General features: G+C 40.4%; 1 protein-coding gene across 2 annotated transcripts in view; it reads left to right on the top strand.

Annotated features, from left to right (window-relative positions):
• The window catches only part of ldlrad3 (low density lipoprotein receptor class A domain containing 3), a 92,821-nt gene that overhangs the window by 13,238 nt on the left and 58,146 nt on the right, over positions 1 to 21,437 (top strand). Inside the window, exon 2 of one of the 2 annotated variants that reach the window (XM_075470931.1) lies at positions 13,987 to 14,151. The exons of the other annotated variant lie outside the window; for it this stretch is intronic. Within the exon in view, the coding sequence (XP_075327046.1) occupies positions 14,106 to 14,151 (46 nt within the window). The 5' untranslated portion in view covers positions 13,987 to 14,105. The remainder of the gene's footprint in view (positions 1 to 13,986; positions 14,152 to 21,437) is intronic. 2 annotated transcript variants of the gene reach the window in all.

Raw genomic sequence — 21,437 nt, 5'->3', positions numbered from 1 at the left:
CTAAAGATTCTCTGTGTGAAATTGATGATGAAAGGCTAAAGACAGCAAGGGATCATTTTTCCATCTGACTGAGGCTGTTCGGGTGAAGTGATGCAGAAGCTGGAATTTAATGTGTGGATAAGGCATTATTCTGTCTCTGCCATATCACAAACATGGCTTAACCCCTTGAGTCATCAGCTCCTCTGTGTGAACACACTGATTCTCCACTGTTTTCTTTCTTCTTAAGCAGCCATCATTCCTTTGAGCCAGTAAAAATGCTTGCTTCTGTATGCTTAAGGAGCGGAGTATATGCGAAATATGTGTAAAGGGTAATCCTCTCTTGGACAGGTACCAGAGGAGGCAAGGCGCTCATCCTCACAGGAACTAATCACTCGATCCCGCCTGCTGTTTATGGAAACAGTCTTGCCAGCCGAAATCATATGCAAAGCCCATGCTAATTGCCTTAATGCTGCTTCCCTGTCAAGGATGGCTTGGCAGCACCCCACAGGACTAGGTCACATTAATAGTGAATCTTTTCAATTGTTCAATGAATACCAAAGACGTATGGGAGTTCCTGCTCCTCGGGAATGAAGAGCAACAAACAATCTTATTCTTTGATTTTATTTTTAGTCGAGGAATGCAGAATAGAAGAATGGGAGGGCAAATGAAAAGCAGAAATTGGACTGCTTTGATAGGGAGCAGGGCAAGAAATTAGTTCTTAGACAAGAACTATTAGTCTTGCCAGGGTGGAGTGTATTAGGGATGGTAATTGAGTCTGTCCCTGTCCTCATGAGAAGCTGCAGGCCAAGGATCTGACTCATTTCCTCTACGCCCAAGACGATATGCCAGGCTGGCTGTCCTGCGCCTAACGACTCAAGATACTTTATGAAGGATTTGTGAGATTTACAAATACTTGGAGCTCGCTGATTTACTTTGTAGTTATTGCACTGACAGAGCTACTGTAATGCTATTCCAAAGCCTTTGATGTCTGAACAATGCAGTTTGCCAAATACAAAAGCAGTGATTAGATTCATGTTATTTTCCTTTGTTTGTTTTGTGCGTGTAACAATGATCCAAAATCTTCATTTCTGAATGAAGATTTAAATTTTTACATACAATTGAACACACAAATATAGTTTGCGTCTATCAAATACTCTTTTCATTTACTATTTTCCAATGTGTGACAGTTAAACGATTATTTCTTATCCCAAAAAATGACTCTGATGTTATTTGTCCCTCTGCCTCTCTCCACTTACTCTGGTGCTATTTGAGTCCACAGATGCGTTATCAATAATGCAGCATTTTTTTTTACAAGGCTGAGGCTTTTAAGAGGGTCTGTTGAAGCCACTCCCACCCAGATGCCTGTTAGCTGCCTGGTGGTCGCATCCTAATGGTGCAGCGTTTCATCTTAAAAAAAACAAAATTCAGCCGCTGTAAACATTTTATTTACTGGATATTATTATCAAGGCAGTTTCTTATGAAAATACTTGGACACTGGTAGGCCAACAGTTTTTGTCAGAACGTAAAGAGCTGAGCACTAAAACTGAAATGGTCCCTAAAACAAGAATCGCTCTTTAAACGTTCTAATAAATGTAGACATAAACAAATTTTGTTTCCGTTTTTACGCACACGTTGTACAGCCACAGAATGTACAATGCCTTAATGCGCAGACCGTAACATCTTAATCTGTCCAATGCAGCTAAGTTTCCCAGGTGGTATTTCTAAAAGAACGAATATGCGTTTAACTGGAAATAATGTACACCTAAATATCCTAGAATGCCTTAAATATGCTTTGACCCGCTTGTACAGTCGACAGAGACGCAGAAAGAGTTGAGCATGTATTTTACAGAAAGCAGGGAAGCCGGTAAACATCACGTTTCACCCTCGTGTGATGCTCATCTTCACCGTCGCTACCGTGGACCAGAAGTCTGTCCGCCCTGAGGAAACCACACAGCAGCTGATTATGATGGCTTATGACAGGTTATTCTTTGACTGACCGCTGCAGCCAGTTCCAAACTCTACTTCATTTCCACACACAAACCACACGAGAGATGTTTAGATTTTTAAATGTCTTCACACTTTGCAAAGATGCTTGAATAACGTTTAGTCAAACTTTTATACAGTGACAAAGTCAGTTTAACATTCTTACATGCACGTAACCACTCAAACAATGCAGTGCCATGTTCACACTATTGCATGTTAACTCAGATCGGTAAAAAGAATGTTCTTAAACAAATGAAGTCAACACAAACTGACATGAAAGCCCTTAAACCGATGGGAAGGAAGAAAAAAAAGGACTTTGAAAACCAGCCCCAAAGAGAGGGAACTGTTTTCACAGCAGGCCATTTGTTTTCATTCGGTTTGGCGTCTCAACCGTTGCTGTGCAGAGCACATTGAACAGTGTGTCTTTGTCATACCAGCCTCCTCCACCTGCAGCCAACATCCCACATTCTATTATCACAGATGCTACAAGTGTAGCAGCGATGAAGAAAAATGAGGTCGAAGGCTCTAATTACTGATCCAGACTGATCAGTCATCTAGTCTACGAGCTGCTAAGGTAAATGGATTTAGAGCAAAGACTGTGGGAAATAATGGCTAAAGTGGACTAACGTCATAGGAGCAAGTGATCCTGAGGTATCGAGGCACTGCAGCTCTGGACGTGAGTCTGCATGTGATGTTGAGCTGCAGGAGCCCTGATGTGCTACGTGATGAAAAGCAAATGGTCGCCTTTTGTAACATGAGCCCTAAGTTTCTTTTTCCCACTGCTGCGAAATATACTTTTTTTGCCATTACCGTGACAAGATGGGGGTCTGTAACTGTGTGTAACTCAGTAATACGGGGGGAGTGAAGCCAGAGGCAGCAGTTTTATCAAACAAAGAAGAATTATCAGCAAACAGGTGACGTAAGGGGGGCTGTTGATTCTGCAGTCACGTTGGGATAAATTTAGATGAACGAATACTTTATGCACACCTGCTTGAATACATACAAATATATTGACAAAGACTCAGGATAGCACACAAATTAACATCGCTTACCCATTCACCTGAGGAATTGGCGAGACGTTGGTCTAGAAATTGTGACCTTTTTTGGCCATCAGTCATGTCTTTTGCTGTCATGTTGCCTCTGTGTTTAAGTTGGCCTTTTACAGACAGCACATCCACAAAAATCTTTTTGGAATTGACCTTTAGTTCCTTCCTCAGCTGACAATACTCGTGCGCATTCAAGCTCTTAAGCTAGAGGTTGAAATGGCCCACCATTTGACTTATTAGCGTTTTAACTTGTTACCATTGAGCAGATGATGTATTTTATAGAGGCAGGGCGAGAGGCGGCAGATATTGGAAAAGAGATTAGAGTACGCTGAAGAACCTACCTTTCTTTTTGCTTCATCTGCATTCTGTTGAAATAAACATTTTCATTGTCATGCGCCCACATCATTCTCTCTTTATCCCCCCTTCTCTTTAATATTGTGTCACTATCTTGCATCCCTTTTATTCTTTGTCTCAGTCACCTTGTGCTCTCCCTTTCTCTTCCTCTGTCCCTCTCTTTGCCCTCACACGCTTGACAGATAGACTTAATTCCCATTACTTTTCAACCCCTGCAGCGACTCCATGGCCTGGCTACACAATTAGAGGCTCATTACTTGCTAATACACAGAGTGGAAGTCAGACAAAGGCAGTCTGTGCCTTTTTTGTTTTGTGCTGCTTGCTTCCATCATTTTACCTCACTCCCCCTCAAGGCACATTTTAAGCAAAATGGTGCAATTTCTTTTCTGCCTCTTTCTCACCCTTTTCATTGTACCCTTCAGTGCATCTCCTCCATGGTGCATACTGATATTGTGTGTGCTGTATGGGATTGATAGGTAGATTTCCATGTCTTAAGATAGTTTCTTTTTTTCTTTTAATTACATGCGCTTTCAGTTACACATAGAAAGCTGAAATGCTTCATAACGTTTGCTTATACGACTGAACGAAATATGCTTTGGTGTCGTGTTCTACATCTCAGAGAAAATCGAGAGAGGGTTTGAGAGAGTCTCACAGGTGTAACATTGGGTCAGCTTTGGAAGAGTCCCTCTGTCACTCTGTCTGCATCATTTCTCACTATCTGGCTGGCTCTGCTGAAATGCCAATTTGCTCAGTTAGGGGGTCTCGCAGCATAATGATGGATGAAGGTTATGTCCTGTTTACCAGTGTGTTCTGCCACAGTCGACTGCATGATGAAAGAGACACGGGGGAGCGTTGACATTTAGTTTTGTGAAGGGAATAGATGTTTGTTTGATAAATTCTCTCTCAGACCTGTTGAAGAAATGCAGAATAATAAGATTTCTGTCCTGCTGACATTGTGGGTCTTTTTCTTTTTTCCGTAATCTTCTTCATCGTGTCTGTGCATTTTTTTTTTTGGTTTATTTTACTTTGTCTTGATGTAAAACAGCACTGCTTTTTGTCCATGTTTGAGTAGTGAGCAGCTTTCCTGTATGGCCAAATCCCCAATCCCAAAGTAAGTGGTGTTAATGGGTTGGGATTCTGTTCATAATGCCACTCTCATATAGACCTCTCTGATACCCCAGTGGTTCAAAATGCCTGAGAGTGCCTTGTGCTGCGAGCACATGTGTAACCAGGAACATTGCTGGATTTGAACTCTTGCAGTATTGACATTTTGGTGTAATCCGTCTATGTTCTGATTTTTATTGTAGCGTCACCCTAGCTGGCCTCGTAAATGGCAAAAGCGAATCATTGCTATTGGAGTTTAGGCTCAGTATGTGATTAATGGAGCCTCATGTAGCCAAGCTAGTTTAATTTGGCCAGTAATTGTTCCAAAGATTTAAAGAGAATAAATAAGACAGCCATTGCATTACAGTTTGATAAAGAGTTGGCTGCTAAATTAATTCACAATGATAACCCAGAGGCTAATGGAACACTTATTGTTGTGATTATATTGCCGGAGAGCTTGTTGTGCAAGTTTTTGTATATTTATGTCTTCATTATTGAATAGATAAGTGGTGTAAAGATTCAATGAGACAAAGGACAGAGGGTGACAAATCAGAGGAAATTAAATGTGGTTCCAGACTAACTTGGATGCACCTCTTTGACGCAACACTTTCATATTTTTTTTTTAATCCTGACTGTATAACTGATAAATAAATGATTTGGTCATAAACTGATAATTTTACAGATAATCTTTTTTTTCTTTTTATTGTAAAGCAAAAATGTCCCAATAATACTTTATGAGAAACAAATGTATGATTGATTCCTTATGTGAACACAAATACCAAATAAATCCCTGACTATTAATCACTTCTTTCCAAATGAAACAGCAGTTTGGTATTTCTACAGTGAAAAATCTGTGGTTGAGTCAGCAAGCTCGTTATCCCTGCGAATGTTGGGCCACAGCAACCATGGGACAAATACACAGCGTTCCTTTCTTTCTTCCCCTGATAAACTTCTTAGCCTGTTGCATTGCTTGTGTCACATGTCTAAATGCTTGTTTCATATTAGAAACGCATCCCAGTTCTATGTGTGGAGCAAAGTGAGAAGGCAATAGGCTGCTAACTGACCCTACACAGGTAGATGACGACCCACCGCAGTTTTTATCACCCCCACCCACGTTATCTGTTGGACGGGCTCTCTGGTCTCTCACGCAGGCAAGACACAGGCATGAGCACACACAGATTTTTTTTTAATCCCTCCTGGTAGATCATAAAATATGTGATGATTAAAACAATAATAAGATAAATAAGATAAAAACATCCACATATCTCCAAATCACACTGGTTTGTCTTTTAGGTTTGTCTCACACTGTCCCCCAAAAATAAATCCAAAATGGTAATACTGTTGGTATCCTTACTGCTGCAAATGACTACACGTATCTGATTATCACTTTTTATTTGACAACACTAGTCAGCAATCAGCTGAATGTGTTGCTGCTCGTGAGTGGACAGAGCACAGAGTTATTAGAAGAAAACCAAGTCTGTGCTCTCATTTTGCTGTTCTGGTAGCTTTTATTTCAGGGGAAGGCTGCTCTGGTGCTACCAAAAAGTCACTAGATTTGTTTTTGGGAGCTTTATTAGAAATGTTGGCAACTAAGGTGCTGTTTACACATACCCGGGTATTTTGATAAACGAAGACCTTTCCCTTCGTTTGTGCCTTTCGTTTATACACAAACGGAGTTTTTTCCTCCGAAAACGAAGCATAAAAAAAACTCCGGCAAAAGTGGAGATTTTTTAAAAACTCCGTTTAGCGTTTGTGTATAAACTGGTTGAAAGAGACAAAAACGGAGTTTTGGGCAATTGAGAATGAGGAGTTGTCTTCATAGTACAGAGCCCCGCCCCTATCCGCCATGTTGGCAGGATGCTAGCGTGAAAACGCCATTCTCTCCGTCCATTGTTTATCTGGCAAGCATGGAGGTACTAGCAGCATTTCTGTTGTTGAGAGCTATACTCGCTTGTGTGATTTTGAATTTTACAGTCATACAATTTTCAGGGCTTTAGCAGTTTTATAGTCCAGCGCAACGTTTAAAAGTAAATCAGTCTCGCTGTCAGTCCACACACATGAGCCTGGCGCCATACTTTCTTCTTGAAAAGGATCCGGAAGTTCTTCCTGTCAGCGGTTCTCTATTAGGCTTCTGATTGGCTTGTGTGGAATTCTCATTGTTCTAACACTGCCACCGTCAGACTTGGCGTAATTTAACAGCTCTTGATAGCGTATTTATGCTGATCAATGTAGACGTGTTTTTTTTTTTAAAAACGGGGCTGTGTGCACCTAGTTATTTTTGCAAACGAAGGTTAGAAAATATGCGTTTATCAAAATACCCGGGTATGTGTAAACAGCACCTAAGGTTGCTCAAAGACGAGAAACGGTTAGAGAGGTGATGAGAAAGGTAATCTAGCACAGCATCATACTATATTGACACAAACCATGCCGTCTCACTTTATATCTTTTGTAAATTGTGAGCGGTGTTGGGATTTTGCGAACAACTTTAATGCAGCAGCCACCATTGAATTATCTGAACATTTAACATTTTACAAATGTTAAAAGTATACGTAGTAATACACAATCTAGATTACACAATTCAATCTGTTTTCTATCTATCGTTTCTGTTAAATAGCCACATCTTTAAATAACAAATTCTGTTTTTTTCCATTTCCCCCTTTTTTTTTTCCACTTACTTTCTCCAAAAAGATAGTCTCTCTGATTATTTCTATTAGACTGTACCTCTGCCTCACTCCTCTCTGGTACTATTTCAGCCCACAGATGCGCTTTTGTTGATGCAGCCTCTTTAACTAGACTGAGGCTTTTAAAAGGGTTTGTCAAAGGCTCTCCCATATAGATGCCTGCTGGTTGCCGGGTGGTCTTATCCTAATGGAAAATCTTTGATTTTGTACCCAAAGCAGAAATGGATTTGCTGTGAACATCCATTTTCTAATTCAATTCATGTCATTAGGGAGGCTGTGTCTTCTGAAACTTGCAAATGTTGGAATGCACTTTATGCGGTTGTTTTTGCTGGGATGTAAAAATGTGAACTCTGTCAGTGCAGTTGTTGGTAAATATGATTGCATTTATATTTTTTATGCCAAGAACATAAGGCTTGAGACAGCCTCATGCTGCCTTGTCCATGTCCATGTGAGACACAACCCGTGTGGTGCGGTCTGCTTGATTTTGTGTAGATTGTGTGTGTTAGCATGAGCTGCATGGGGGTCTGAAGGAAATGGAGCCTGTTTCTTCTCAAAGTAAATCTGGTTAAAATCTTAGCTATCCCTCAGTCTCTGACAATGCCACAAGCTTTCGAGGTTAGAATAAGTATGTTTATTCAGGGTTAGCGCATCCCACAAGGTCATAGATCCCATTCTGGAAATAACTTGCATATAATGTGCATGAGCATATGATGTGATGTGTTACATCAAGAAGAAGCAGCATTCTGTAGCAGTGGCGTTTCAGTTTATATGCTATACTCTAAAGTTGAATAGTTTATTTACCAAAATTGTTTTTGATATTATGCGTTCACAACATGTCTCATAATTTCTTCTGTCCTCTCTTCGACCTCTACCACACAACTGTTAACCCTTTTCTTTCTTTCTTTCTTTCTTTCTTTCTTTCTTTCTTTCTTTCTTTCTTTCTTTGTTTTTTTTGTTTGCTATTGGCCTTTCACTAATTTGGCTTTCTCACTTTTGTCTTTTTGACTGTTTCCGACTTGGATTGAATATGACTAAGGGATTGGTCCAGATCGCCCTGCAGTGAATTAAATTTTTTCACACAAACACGTGTTTGATAAACTAACAGAAATGATTAAGAGTAGCCTCCTATTCCTTCCAGAGTTCCAATCTCTATGGATATGCGAATATCGAGATGTCTCGAGGCACAGCGGCACGCCGCCACGGATGCAACGTTGGTGGTCTGACTTCACTTCAGTCTGATCATAGCCTCTCGAATCACAAATTTATATTTCAAAGTCTAAATTGAACTGTTTGTGTTGCATTTGGTATGTGTTTTTACAGCTTTATATTCAGCAGGGTAAGATGGTTTGAGAAAATCCAATTATTAATAAAGCTTATTTCCTCAGGACATTGGCATATCTGCACTGACATTTTCATATCATTAGTTAAACAGACAAATGTGCGTTTAGCTCAGAAAGGACAGTGCTGTTCTGTGATATGAATTATCTGAATGCCATGTGAATTGGGGAAAGCGCAATATTACTACATCACTGACAACTGACAGAGGAGATTCTCAAACATTATGTTGCTCTCTAGCAGAAACCATGCAGCTTATGTTTAACTTCCACACTCCGTACGCCTCCTTCACTGCGTGTATTATCTCTGCGGGCTGCATGTGTATGAATTTAGCCTGTTAAACTTTTAATGGCTGGAAAGCATGAATGCGTTTTAAGTCACACAGTGGAGAAATGTCTATCTATACAACATATTACCACAAAATACCAAGAGGCATTATCTGATCCACCTAGAAATATATAGCTATGCACACAGAGAATTTCCCCCAGCAGTTTATTGTATGTATTGTCGAAACTAAGAGGGGGCACATCCTCTTAGTTTCGACAAAATGATCCTGACAACTCAGTAATAGAAACAGCAAAAAATAAATGACAGGACAGGTTTAATTTTGATCACATTCACCATTCCTGAGGAGCGGCACGGTCACTGAGTTCCAATTTTTCCATTAAGGAAAATTGCTTTCTGAAATTTGTATCACAGCTTTTTGGTGTTTATCAGTGACATTGCTCTGACATTGCATCAGCTCACCCTGTGAAGTTTGTCACCCACTAATAAGTGCACATAGTCATGGTGTGTCAATCTGATTATGTAGCTCAGATATCAGGGTTTAACACAAGAGCTGGTTTTGAAAAGCATGTTCTGTAAAGATGAAACAAGCACTTAAGGGTCACACTAGTATCTGGTTTTTTGTTTTTTTTATCACAATCGCCTCTTTTGTCCTCAGATAGCAAGTTTTTAGACAACCAAGTACGACCTTGAAATAGAATACCTCTTGTCGCTTGAAAATTGGATTGTGAATTAACAGCAAAATTAACTTCAGTTGTGTGGCTGTCTTCTCACTTCCACCAAAGTGATGATCCGTGGATAAAAAGTCAAAAGACTTCCAACTTCATTTTTTAAGGTATTTTGATTTTATCTAACAGGTGCAGTGAATGAACAGAGAAAGTACGGGAAAGAGAGCAGGGGAGTGACACACAGTGATATACAATGACTGGTCAGAAATTGAACCCAGGGTTCAATCAGAGCCGCTGAAGCATCTTTCTGAAGGTAATAAGTGTAGGGGGAACTCCCAGATGGACAAGAGTCTTTGTGATCTGCTATTATGTGCCGTTCCAGGTGTTCCTTTTTAAAGTTCCTGCAGTCCAAAGGTGCATATTGTACCTGCACATTTCCTCACCCATGTAGTTAGCGCCATAACCACTGCTATTTGGCCAAAAAAGCCCACCCATGCAATTGGGCTTCTTTCTTCATCTGCAACTTTTCTGCACTTTTTAGGATGGTTATAATCAGGACCTTGTCGACATCATATACTGTATGCCGATGAGGAACCTCGTCATAGTGGATGCCTACCTATGTTGACGGTTATTTGGGACCGCTATTGCCCATCTATTTTGCTGCCAGATCTGTTTTATTTTTATTTTTACCCAGTGGACTTACCACATTTTCAAAAGTGTAAAATTTTTCAGATGTGCTTTTCATCTCCACATATACGCTCCTATACGAGTCCAATCGAGTAAATCTGGGACTTGTTTAAAAGCTGTGTGGTTGCAGAATTACTCATATTGCTCACGCTGTTGGGTTTTGTTGTTACACTGCAGTAAGCAGCTAACTGTGTAAAAGAAACTGGCCCCTGACATGAATGGTCAAATCTGTGAAAACTGTATTACTTCAGTACCGTATTTAAAAAAAAAAAATCTCTCTTACGAAGAAAGTTATGCGTAGTTTTGGGATTTTGTGGTGTAGATATAAGATGTTTATATCGGAAGATGTTGAAGTAAGAAAGATGCTGACCTGTCCTCTCAGGTGGTCCTCTCCTTTGGAGATAACACAGGATGTTGCTGAGTCACCTTTATCTGATTTGTTATTTTTTTTTCTCTCTAGTCAGGAAGTCTTATTTTTTAAATGTGCTACACATCAAAAGCTTAAATAAGTCATGACCTACATATGGAGTTAACCAGTTTCTCAGCAAACATTTCAAACATTTAACAAGCAAGAATGTGGGAATGAAGCATTGCATAAATGTGGGAGTGTATTCACGAGAAATGAAAGAATTTGTCTAAAATTAGAGAAGTTTTAGTCTAATGATGATGTAGCTTGATGGTTGATTCCACTGCATAAATATTAATAATTCTTGAACAGATTTGTTCTGTGAATTATAAGCTCATTGCAAGCTAAATTGGTCTGTCTACGTCATTTTTGTCGTTTATTTTATAAACCTGTTTTCTTCACAAGTGAAGAAACTTAATTTATTCACTATTTTGGTTCCTTTCTTCTGATTTTACTGTTAATTATTGGACAAAATCAATTCAGGTTTTATCTTTTTGGGGAATTCTTTTAGTTCTTTGAGAGGACCATATGACTTCACATGCGGGCAAATACATGTTTACCTTCTGTATCAGTTTGATACTTACTCCAGTTACTCAATCTTATCAGGTTACTGGTGGGGAACATAGAGGTGCAGGCTGTGTAAACACACTGCATCATATTGTGTTTGTGTATTCAGATTAAGTCCCATTCAAGCAGTTATTAATCCCATAAAAACAAATCTGGTCTTCCACTGAATTGTAAATGTTCAATTTTTTTTGTCATGAAATAAAGCCCTTAAAATGGCTTGGGTGCAGGGCAGTCGGTGGCGTAGTGGGTTAAGCAGCGCCCCATGTACAGAGGCTACAGTCCTCGCTGCAGCTGGCCCCGGTTCGACTCCCGCACCGAGTGGCCCTGTGCTGCGTGTCTTTCCCCTCTCTCTGCCCCCTGCTTCCTGTCTCTCTCGAACTGTCCTAACATTAAAGGCATAAAAAGCCCCCCAAAAAAATGACAGAATAAGATAATCAGGCCACCTCTCCACATGTGAGCGGATTTCAGTAGTTGCCCTGACTCCTTCTGATTCTGCAACACTATCTCTGCTATGATGTGCATGGACAGCTCTAATATTGAGGTAATTGAGCTGTGCACGTTTGAACAAAAGAGTGAGTCTCAAGATGAGGAAGCTGAATTATACAAGGTTAGCAACAAAGGTATCAGAATGGTAATGCATTAACTTTCACTAAATATTAGCTATATTACAGTTATTGATGATATAAGCTTTATCAGCTGGTAACATGAAGCGGCTGTTGGCAACACGTTTCTCTCAGTTCTGAGATGTAGACCAAATGCATTGAGTGTGAGACAGGTTACTCACATTTATATTTAATTTGAAATATTATGTCTAGCACCTTTATTTGAGCGCTACTAAGCTACTACTGATTTCAGAAGTACTGTGCTTCACTGCATTTGACATCAGTTTCTGTTCTATAATTTTTCATCAGGTATAAAAGTTGCTGCCTTATATGAATGAGCGTGGCATACACGTGTTGATGTGAAAAGTAAAATCAAATTAGTCTGAAATTAACCACGGGTCTTGCTCAATTACACTTTATAGTCAATTGCTCATTTAGTTTTTAGTGCCCAGTGACACTAACACATTGCAGGTTATGGAGCCAGTGGTAACTCGCCCAAAACAAATGGATTTATAGGACAGATTCCCCCTTTGAGGCTGAAAAATGCTGAATAGCAGCTGAAAAAGATGAAGGGCTCATTTAATTTCATTCCGCCGTGCTGTATGTTTCCATGCATGAATACCTTTTTCTCTATCTCTCCCCATTAAGGCCTCGCTCGCTCTGTTGCTCAGTGCTTATGCTACCCTGCTTGTATGTCTGGCCTTCTTGGGTGCCCTTAATTGATGCGAACCAGCTTCTTTACACTTGTGCTTATTTATACTGGCCGCTTCAGTGAGCCAAAGGGACATCATGGGGAATCTTTCTTTCTCTCTTTGCCACACACAGACTCATACAAATGTTTGTCTTTGTGTGGCACAAGAGGCAGCCAAATCATCTCCGCCTTCCTGCTGCTCCTCCGAGCCTCCAGCCTGTATCGCTGGCCCATTATGAGTCATGTTTAATTGAAAAATAAGTTTCTAACCTGAAAATGGTAGTTTTAATACACAGCTAGGCTGTATTGCTTCATTCTTCCTTTATCCTCTGACAGTAGGAGACCTTGCAGTCCATGTTTATATTGATATTATATAGCTGGAATGTAACTTACAGCTCTCTTTTACAGGTTCAGACACAATTTCACATAATTCAATAGAGATGTTACTATACAACATGGGGAATTACTAACAGCACAAGGCTTATATTCAGAGATGGCTAATAAGAAAGTGTGATTAATTCAAAGGACAGAACAATGTATTTATTCCTCAAGAAAGCTCAACAGTTCCCCATTAGAAACATTTTATTGTGATGCCTTTCTCTTGGTATTATTTTCATTTCTATTCTATCTCACAAAGTAAACAAAGTCAGCCCAGTCGATTCTCTGGTGCTGCTTCAGTCTGAGGCTGAACCTTTTATTCAGGGCTAATTAATGCGGGTCAGATATCTGAGCTTACTGAGGAACAGGGAGTTAAAACAGTAACAGCCCAGCCACTAGACATCTCAGATTTAGATTTATATCACTGACCTTTCTTGTGCAGAGCACAGAGAGTAGAACTTGCTTAGGGTGGCTATTACTTGGGTTCCAAGGGCAGAAAATTACGTTACTGTGCAGCTTTTTTATTACTCGCTCAACTGTTTTCTGCTTTTGTCCATGCAACTTGTGTCCAGTTGTTTCTTTGCTTTCTATTTGTTCCCTTTCACCTGCACCCCCCCTTAATAAAGAGACGACCTAAATCCTACATTGTATGGTGTTCATGCACTCATTTTGATATATAGTACTGTTTATCTCTCTGTTGACTATTGTAACATTCACTGTTGGGCTTCCAGTAGCAGAAACTGAGAGCTAGACACACCCAATAAGTTCTTTCAGGGGAGGGTTTGCCATCTATAAACTTAAAGGTTTATTAAATTTTCAGTAGCTTCTGTCAAGAGTAATATGATTTTTTTTTTTTGCCAAATTGGCTGTCCAATGTTGGAGCAGCATACTGACATGTAGTCAGAAAATATTCATAAAACCAAGTAGACAGTGGCACATGTGGGTGGCCAAATATGTCTTTGCATATTCAGAGAATTGCTTAGGGTGCGGGCTGCAATTTACAGAATCATTATGTATGAAGTGTAACCGTGGAAAATCTTTGAATGGAAGTTGGATGCTTTCCATTTTTGCACTGGCTTGATTTCTGCTTGTTCAAATGGGCAACAGTAGTCAAAGATGATGAATGATTTAGAATGCTTTTATGAAACAGTGGGTACATATTTCCCAGATATTTATGATGGATTAACGTCAGACTATTAATTTCATCATTTTATTTGCAGGGGGAATCTACGGTGGCCGACACGTGCAAACGGCAAAACAAACCCAACAGTAAAACACTGCAAGAGAAAAATAAGGCAATTCCAAAAATGACCGGAGCACACGCGACGCAAACGGCAAAATGACTGCAAGAGAGAAACTCACTGCAAACTTCAAAACACATGCAAGTGAGAAACACACTGCAAACTTCAAAACGCATGCAAGAGAGAAACGCGCTGAAAACTTCAAAACGCATGCAAGAGAGAAACGCGCTGCAAACTTCAAAACACATGCAAGAGGGAAACGCGCTGCAAACTTCAAAACACATGCAAGAGGGAAACGCGCTGCAAACTTCAAAACACATGCAAGAGAGAAACGCGCTGCAAACTTCAAAACACATGCAAGAGAGAAACGCGCTGCAAACTTCAAAACACATGCAAGAGGGAAACGCGCTGCAAACTTCAAAACACATGCAAGAGGGAAACGCGCTGCAAACTTCAAAACACATGCAAGAGAGAAACGTGCTGCAAACTTCAAAACACATGCAAGAGAGAAACGCGCTGCAAACTTCAAAACACATGCAAGAGAGAAACGCACTGCAAACTTCAAAGCACATGCAAGAAAGAAACACGCGGCTAACTTCAAAACATATGCAAGAAAGAAACGCTGCAAGTTCACTCAAAACACAACTGAAGTTCGCCAGGCCACTAGGGGGTCTCGACCTTTGGGATAGGGGATAGACTATGGGAGATCGACCATAGTAACGAAGGAGAATAAAGTCAAAAGGTACGTTGTCCTTTATGTCTTTTTTAAACACTTGTCATAAAGACATAAAGGACAACGTACCTTTATGTCTTGTGGCCTGGCAAACTTCCGTTGTGTTTTTCTCTCTTGCATGCGTTTTGAAGTTTGCAGCGCGTTTCTCTCTTGCATGCGTTTTGAAGTTTGCAGCGCGTTTCTCTCTTGCATGCGTTTTGAAGTTTGCAGCGCGTTTCTCTCTTGCATGCATTTTGAAGTTTGCAGCGCGTTTTTCTCTTGCATGCGTTTTGAAGTTTGCAGCGCGTTTCTCTCTTGCATGCGTTTTGAAGTTTGCAGTGTGTTTCTCTCTTGCATGCGTTTTGAAGTTTGCAGCACGTTTCTTTCTTGCATGCGTTTTGAAGTTTGCAGTGTGTTTCTCTCTTGCATACGTTTTGAAGTTTTCAGCGCGTTTCTCTCTTGCATGTGTTTTGAAGTTTGCAGTGTGTTTCTCTCTTGCATGTGTTTTGAAGTTTGAAGCGTTTCTCTCTTGCAGTCGTTTTGCTCCGCATGTGCTCCGGTCATTTTTGTGATAGCCGCATTTTTCTCTTGTAGCCTTTTACTCTTGGATTTGTTTTACAGTTTGCACGTGTCGGCCACTGTAGGAATCGGTTTGATTAGTTTCCTCTTTTGTGACATTTCTCAGCATCAAACAAAGAAATAGCTGTCTGAAGGATTTAGTGATATCTAGGGATGGGGTTGCAGATTGCAAACAACTGAGTACCATACCATTCACCATGCCCTCCTTTTACATGTACGTAACCTCCAACTTCAGATCATTTGCTCATTCTGAGTGAAAAATTGAGAAAATGTAGAATCGTATTCCAGCCAGTAAATCTGACTAAATGCTCCAGAACTTAAAAGATGCCTGTTAAGTTTTCTTTTGAAGTTAGTGACTTTTTTCACCAAAAACTAACTGCATTTTCTTTCTTATTATTAAACTTAATAACAAACCAAGTTGGTAGCTTGCAGTCTTCTTCCTTTTGCAGTTGAATTACACAAACCTCAGAGTTCACTCTGTATCACTTCAAAGAAGACACCCTCATTATGTCGCTGTTGGTCGCCTTTAATTACTCGTACGAACCAAACATATGCCACTTGCCGCAGTGTCAAATTTATAAGTGGGCACCACTTTAAATTTGAGAAAGTAGTACTACTGTTGGTGTCTAAAGTACAGTATTTTGCCCTTCCAGCTGTCCCTTAAGCTCGCTACACACTGTGCGATTCTTGGCCATCCTAGATAAAAGATGTGAAAGAATCATTGGGATATCTTTGGTCATGGCTAAAAAGGCTAGTCTTGCATTGCCCAGTGAAAGTTGTTCAAAGACCACTGATGCTACGGTCCAAAGAGAACTGAAGATACATTTTTGGCTGTGTCAGAAATTTAGAAGGATCACCCTGTAATGTGGCTGCTGCTACAGTTTGATATATTTCCTAACCGGCTGATAGAGCGTAGCATGGAGTGACTAACCCTAACCCTGCCGCAGTTGTTGGAGAACCAACCAAAACCTTAGCACTGCAGATGGAAGCCAAACAAGCAAAGCATGACTTGTGGTATTCAAACCAAGTAGAAAATTTAGTCGCCTTTCCTGTTTCATGTGTGCTTCAACTCATACTGTGACCATTCACAGAATGATGCAACATGGGAGATAACAGAGGAGGAATTACAATGATGTAACAAACCAGTAAACATATTAACACACACAGTAGTATAAAAAGGCAGTTATTTTTCAGTCCATCAGCTCATTAAACTTATTTTATGTAGCGTGACGCTTAGAATCTGTGCTGTTCTCTGCAGTTGCAGCCTCTTACATTTCAGTGGGTATCTTACCTGCGGTGGGTATTAAACCCACTAATTTGCCTCTCAGACTGCCTCAGCTGCTGGTTCAGAGACGCATCGTATTGGTGACCTGCCATTCTGCCTTGGAACATTATAAACAAAATGGCGTGGTACAACAGTATTCCCTTGAGCGGGAAGTATGAAAGGGAATCTTGTTTCCTAGTGTATTTCTGCAAACAAATGTGAAGAAGCCGAATAATGTTGTTGTGGTAGCAGAAATGTGTTTTATGTTCTAATGAACACTGTGAGGCTGTTCTGTTAAAGTTAAAGTTTTCATAGGGCTTCTTAGTGACCAAAACTCTACAAGGCACCACATCATGATGTAAATACAGCTTTTACATTACAGTGTTTGCAAATTCTGCTGATGTCTCCCAGCTCATCTTGTTTTTCATGTGATGTGTGTGCATGATGTGACTAAGGTAATAAGGTGGAGGTAATAAAGATGGAGAGAGAAGAATTACACCATTTACGATTCACTGAAACTCCATGAAGAAAGCATGAAAAGGTAAATGCTAATTTAAAAGGTATTCAGCCGATATGATTTGCTGTCTAAATGGGACACAGGCATGGGGAATGGTTGGAAAGGATGGGGCAGACTGTAGTTTTCGAGAGACAATGACAGAATGGTCATTATTTAAGCCTGGTTTATAGTCGGTAACGCAAGACTTAACGCAAGACGCAAGCCGCAACGCAAGCCCTTGCGCGGTTGCAAGCCCCCCCTTGCGTGCTTTCGTGTGTCACCTCAATTTTCTAAACTTCACGCAAGACGCAAGCGCAAGCCACTGGCTGTGGTCGAAACCCCCTACTACTTGATCGATCTGACAGTATGCAGAGCGTTTACACACAGTGCACTTCACTCCTGCCCGAGCCGAAATCAGCCGGCCTGAAAAGCTGATTTCCCTTAAGCTATAGGCTAAACTCTGTAAATATATAACTTTAGCAACATTTGAAACATTTTCAGGCGAGAAAGTAGTCATTTAGACCCCCAAGGTGTTGAAAATCTGACAAAATACCGGCTATTTACAAGAAGAAGAAGAAGCATGAATCCACTCGAAGAGGTCCTGGCGGTGAATTTCCTTTCATCGTAGTAGGCTTGTCATTGAAAAAACCCGCTACTCTACCTACTGTCCTGGCGGTGAATCGCCACGCAGCACACGCAAGCGCCGGCAAAGCTAAATGAAGTATAAATGTCTCGAGCCATTAACATACGCGCAAGACGCAAGCGCAAGGGCAGTTAAAAGAAGTATAACTCAGCCTTTACTCTTGAGTAATTAGTACACACTTCCCTCAGTCCAGGATCATTACTGCCTTATCTCCTTCTGTTCTCCATTACACACCCATCGTGTGACTACAGTTGTGCACAGCAGAGTTGTGAGCCCCCAGCCTCCTGCTGTACATTAAGCCTCCCAGCTAAAATGATTTAGGATGGATGTTTTAGGCACTTTGCTATGTGGACTGTCATGTCCATTAAAACTCTCCAAATCACCTTGGAAGCGTTGCAAACAGACCGGTGTTTCTGTAACAGAGCCATCTGTAATGAGCTTGCTACTCTGGTGCTAATGAGGTAGAATTGTTTGTTACCTCAGCAGTTAACCACTGGAAGTACTTATTACTGAAACTATATAATAACAACGGCATTGGAATAAGATCTGCTTTGCTGGCCAAAAGATGGGCTCGACCTGCCTACAAAAAGTTTGCTATCGGCAGTGTTAACGAGACTTTGGAAAAGATGAGCTGTCTGTCAACCTCCTCTCTTTTAAACTTTTTTCTTCTTTGCACTTTTTCTCTCAATCACACACATACAAGCGGTCCCTTCGCTGTCCTTCCATGCCCCAAAGCAACTCTGTAATTAACCCGCTGTCTCTCTCCACTGGCTCTTTGAAGCAATTTTACTTGGTTCTGTCCAGCATTGTGTCTGAATGGACATTTCTGGTGTATTTCATTATTCTGTGCCTACAAAACCAGGAGACCCTATTTGCACTTACTTTTGGATAAATTTGTCGGTCTGTGAACACTTGTGGAAGCTGCAGAGTGAAGCACACCTGTGTAAGAGCTGTACACATTAGGGCTGAGTCATGTAGAACATAGAGACAGTCAACAAGTTTAGCTCAGGATTTACATTTTGAAAGTGATATCAGTTACGCTCTATTCCTACTAGGTACCCATATGAAGAAGATCAGAAAATGGCTTACAGTAAAAATCAGCTTTGTTTGTCTCGTTTGTCGGTCTGTGTGGACCTGTGATGGACTGGGGACTTATCCAGGGTGTTCCCTGCCTCTCACCCAATGACAGCTGGGATAGGCTCCAGCCTCCACGCGACCCTAAACGGGTATAGAGAATGGATGGATGGATAGACTCAAATGGGCCTGAGCATCGCATAGGCTCTAAAGCAGATGCCTTTCATGTATTTTTCTGTTTCCTTTGTCAGATGGCGAACTGCATAAAAAATTTGGATTGAAAATCGGCCCATTAAGGCTAAAGGCTCAAACTCACAGCCACTTAAAGCACATCCAGACTGCCGTTCTGCTCAAATGATTATATTGCCGCAGTGACATCTGACAAAATCCCCATTCAAGTAACTTAAAAGTATTATTAGATTTTATTTACATGTGCAATGAAAGCTAGCAGTGGCAGAAAGGCAAAAGTAGTCTAATGTTATGATTATTTTTTTTATCACGTCCGACAGACTTGGGTTTAATACCTGATTCCACTCCTGTGCATGTATACTGGAACAAGGATGGTCTTCTAATTTAATTTTAAGTTGAGCTGTAACCGTAACTCAACTCACCTGCTCATGTAACCAGGCTTCCTGTCTCACAGATGAAAAAGCAACAAAGAAAAATGTGTAAATATGCAGCTTTTTATTTTTATTTTATTGATTTATGTAAGGCACTTGTTTTCAACCCATTCAGACCTTAGTTGCATTTTAAGTTGCATCAGCCCTTGATTGGCTAACAAGCTGTGAATACATTCAGCAATATAATAGTCTAGAGACTTACCTGAAACAACCATCCTAACCATCCTAGCCATGCAAGGTGCAATCTTCATGAAACAGTCTGCAACATCAGTTGTGAATGATGCAATTCACTTTACTGACATACCATGCAGGTGAAACTCTTACAAATTAAGCCTACTGTTTCCTTTAGTTTTGTTGCAGCAGTAAGTACAAATCATATTACTGAAGTTGAATGAGACCCATTAATAGAGAGAAATAATAGCCGGATTGCTTGTCTGTCCTTGTAGATTACAAGAGGCTTTTCTCCTTATCCGTCACCTCCTTGTTTCTGTATTGTAAAATCACTTTGAATTGTTTTGTGAGTGAAATGTGCCATGCAAATAAACTTGACTTGACTTGACTACTGCAAGAGACAAAATAAGACTTTGCATCATCTCCTCCGAGGATCAGAAGGGTCATGCTGTCTCATTTAAAAGAGGCATGTTTTTCAGTTATCGGCTGTTGTAACAGGACAGCAGGGGAAGGGTGATGTAAAAACAGATTACACTGATGTGTCAGTTACTCAGCTGTATTCTGGAGCTGTCTGCTTCCTCTTAGTGAATATCAGCTTACTGAGGTGACAATTTAAGCTCTTCTTGGAATTGAATAAAGGTTCAAATGTGGAAGCTTTCCGTGTGTATGTGAGTACGGTGGATCTGCGGTGAGGAAATTGACTTAACTGAGAACGTGTTTGTTGTATTTGATTTAGTTGAAAACAAACCAAGTCTCTGCTGAATTAATTCATTTCCTTTGTTTTGAGGCTTGTGTACGAAATCCATATGAAGAATTTCTGTCTTTAGATAGTTGGTTGTGTCATGACTTTGGTTGCATTATAAGTTTAACAGCAACTATTTATTTATAACTTAATTGATATTTGCTAAATAACACCTCTCCACAGTAAATAATCTAACATTGTTTAATAGTTTTCCATAGATTCTTCCCCTTATTTGTTTACTGCAGATGGAAACAGATGCTCAGCTGGAACTGCTAAAACACAAATATTGTTGGGCCAACTTTATCAGCCTAAGAAAATCAGTTTATTTTTATTGGCAACATTGAAATGTCTGTGATATATTTGCTTTTTGCTCAGCTTTTTCCCTCTTGCAGTCACAATAGCTGGTGCTCTGGGTGCTTTGGTTTCATTTCAGCTGGGTGAAGCTCCTCTCAATTTTTGTAACATGTGGTGTGCGCTGCATGAGGGGCACGTTTGAAAAGAAACAAAACAATGGAAGTGCTGCTGGGGGAAGTGTGCAAAGTTTGCCTCTGCAGTCATTTGTACGACCTATCAATATACAATAAGGTACAGCGACTGAAAGTGTCACAAAAACAAAAGGGGAACTGAGAAGTTTAAACTGTGTATTAGCATTTGTTTATGCTTATTCCACTTTCTGTACAATTTCCCCTAATTCTGCTCCTGTGTAATTGCAGTGTAATTTTCTCAGTAGCAACGGCTATTGTTTAGGAAGAAATCTGCTGCGAGTCCAGCGCACCTGAAGCGCCATCATAAACACTTATGGCACTGTGTTGACAATCCCGATTTCCATATCACTTGTTTTCCCACTTTGGATAGAAGGGATCAGTTTAGTGACCTTAATGAGCCTTTGTTCTGGTAAGTCTTACCCCCTTTAAGGTGTAAAGGTCCAAACCTTTGTGCAGCAGGTGGACCTCCTGTGTCCTGCTGTCAAGTGTATTGAAGTGGCCTACCAGCTGAACTCGGTCTCAACACTGCAGCATAAAAGTGTTCTTGAGTCTCCTCATTACTGCCACATAGTTTTGTTTACGAGCTAAACTGCTCACCGCATAGTGTCAAACCTCAGCCAAAAGGCCATGTTTCACATTCCAGC

This window comes from Odontesthes bonariensis, chromosome 7, assembly GCF_027942865.1.
Source record: "Odontesthes bonariensis isolate fOdoBon6 chromosome 7, fOdoBon6.hap1, whole genome shotgun sequence".
Classification (NCBI taxonomy): Eukaryota; Metazoa; Chordata; class Actinopteri; order Atheriniformes; family Atherinopsidae; genus Odontesthes; species Odontesthes bonariensis.
Note: the sequence above shows the minus strand (reverse complement) of the source record. Positions and strands in the feature narration are given on the sequence as shown.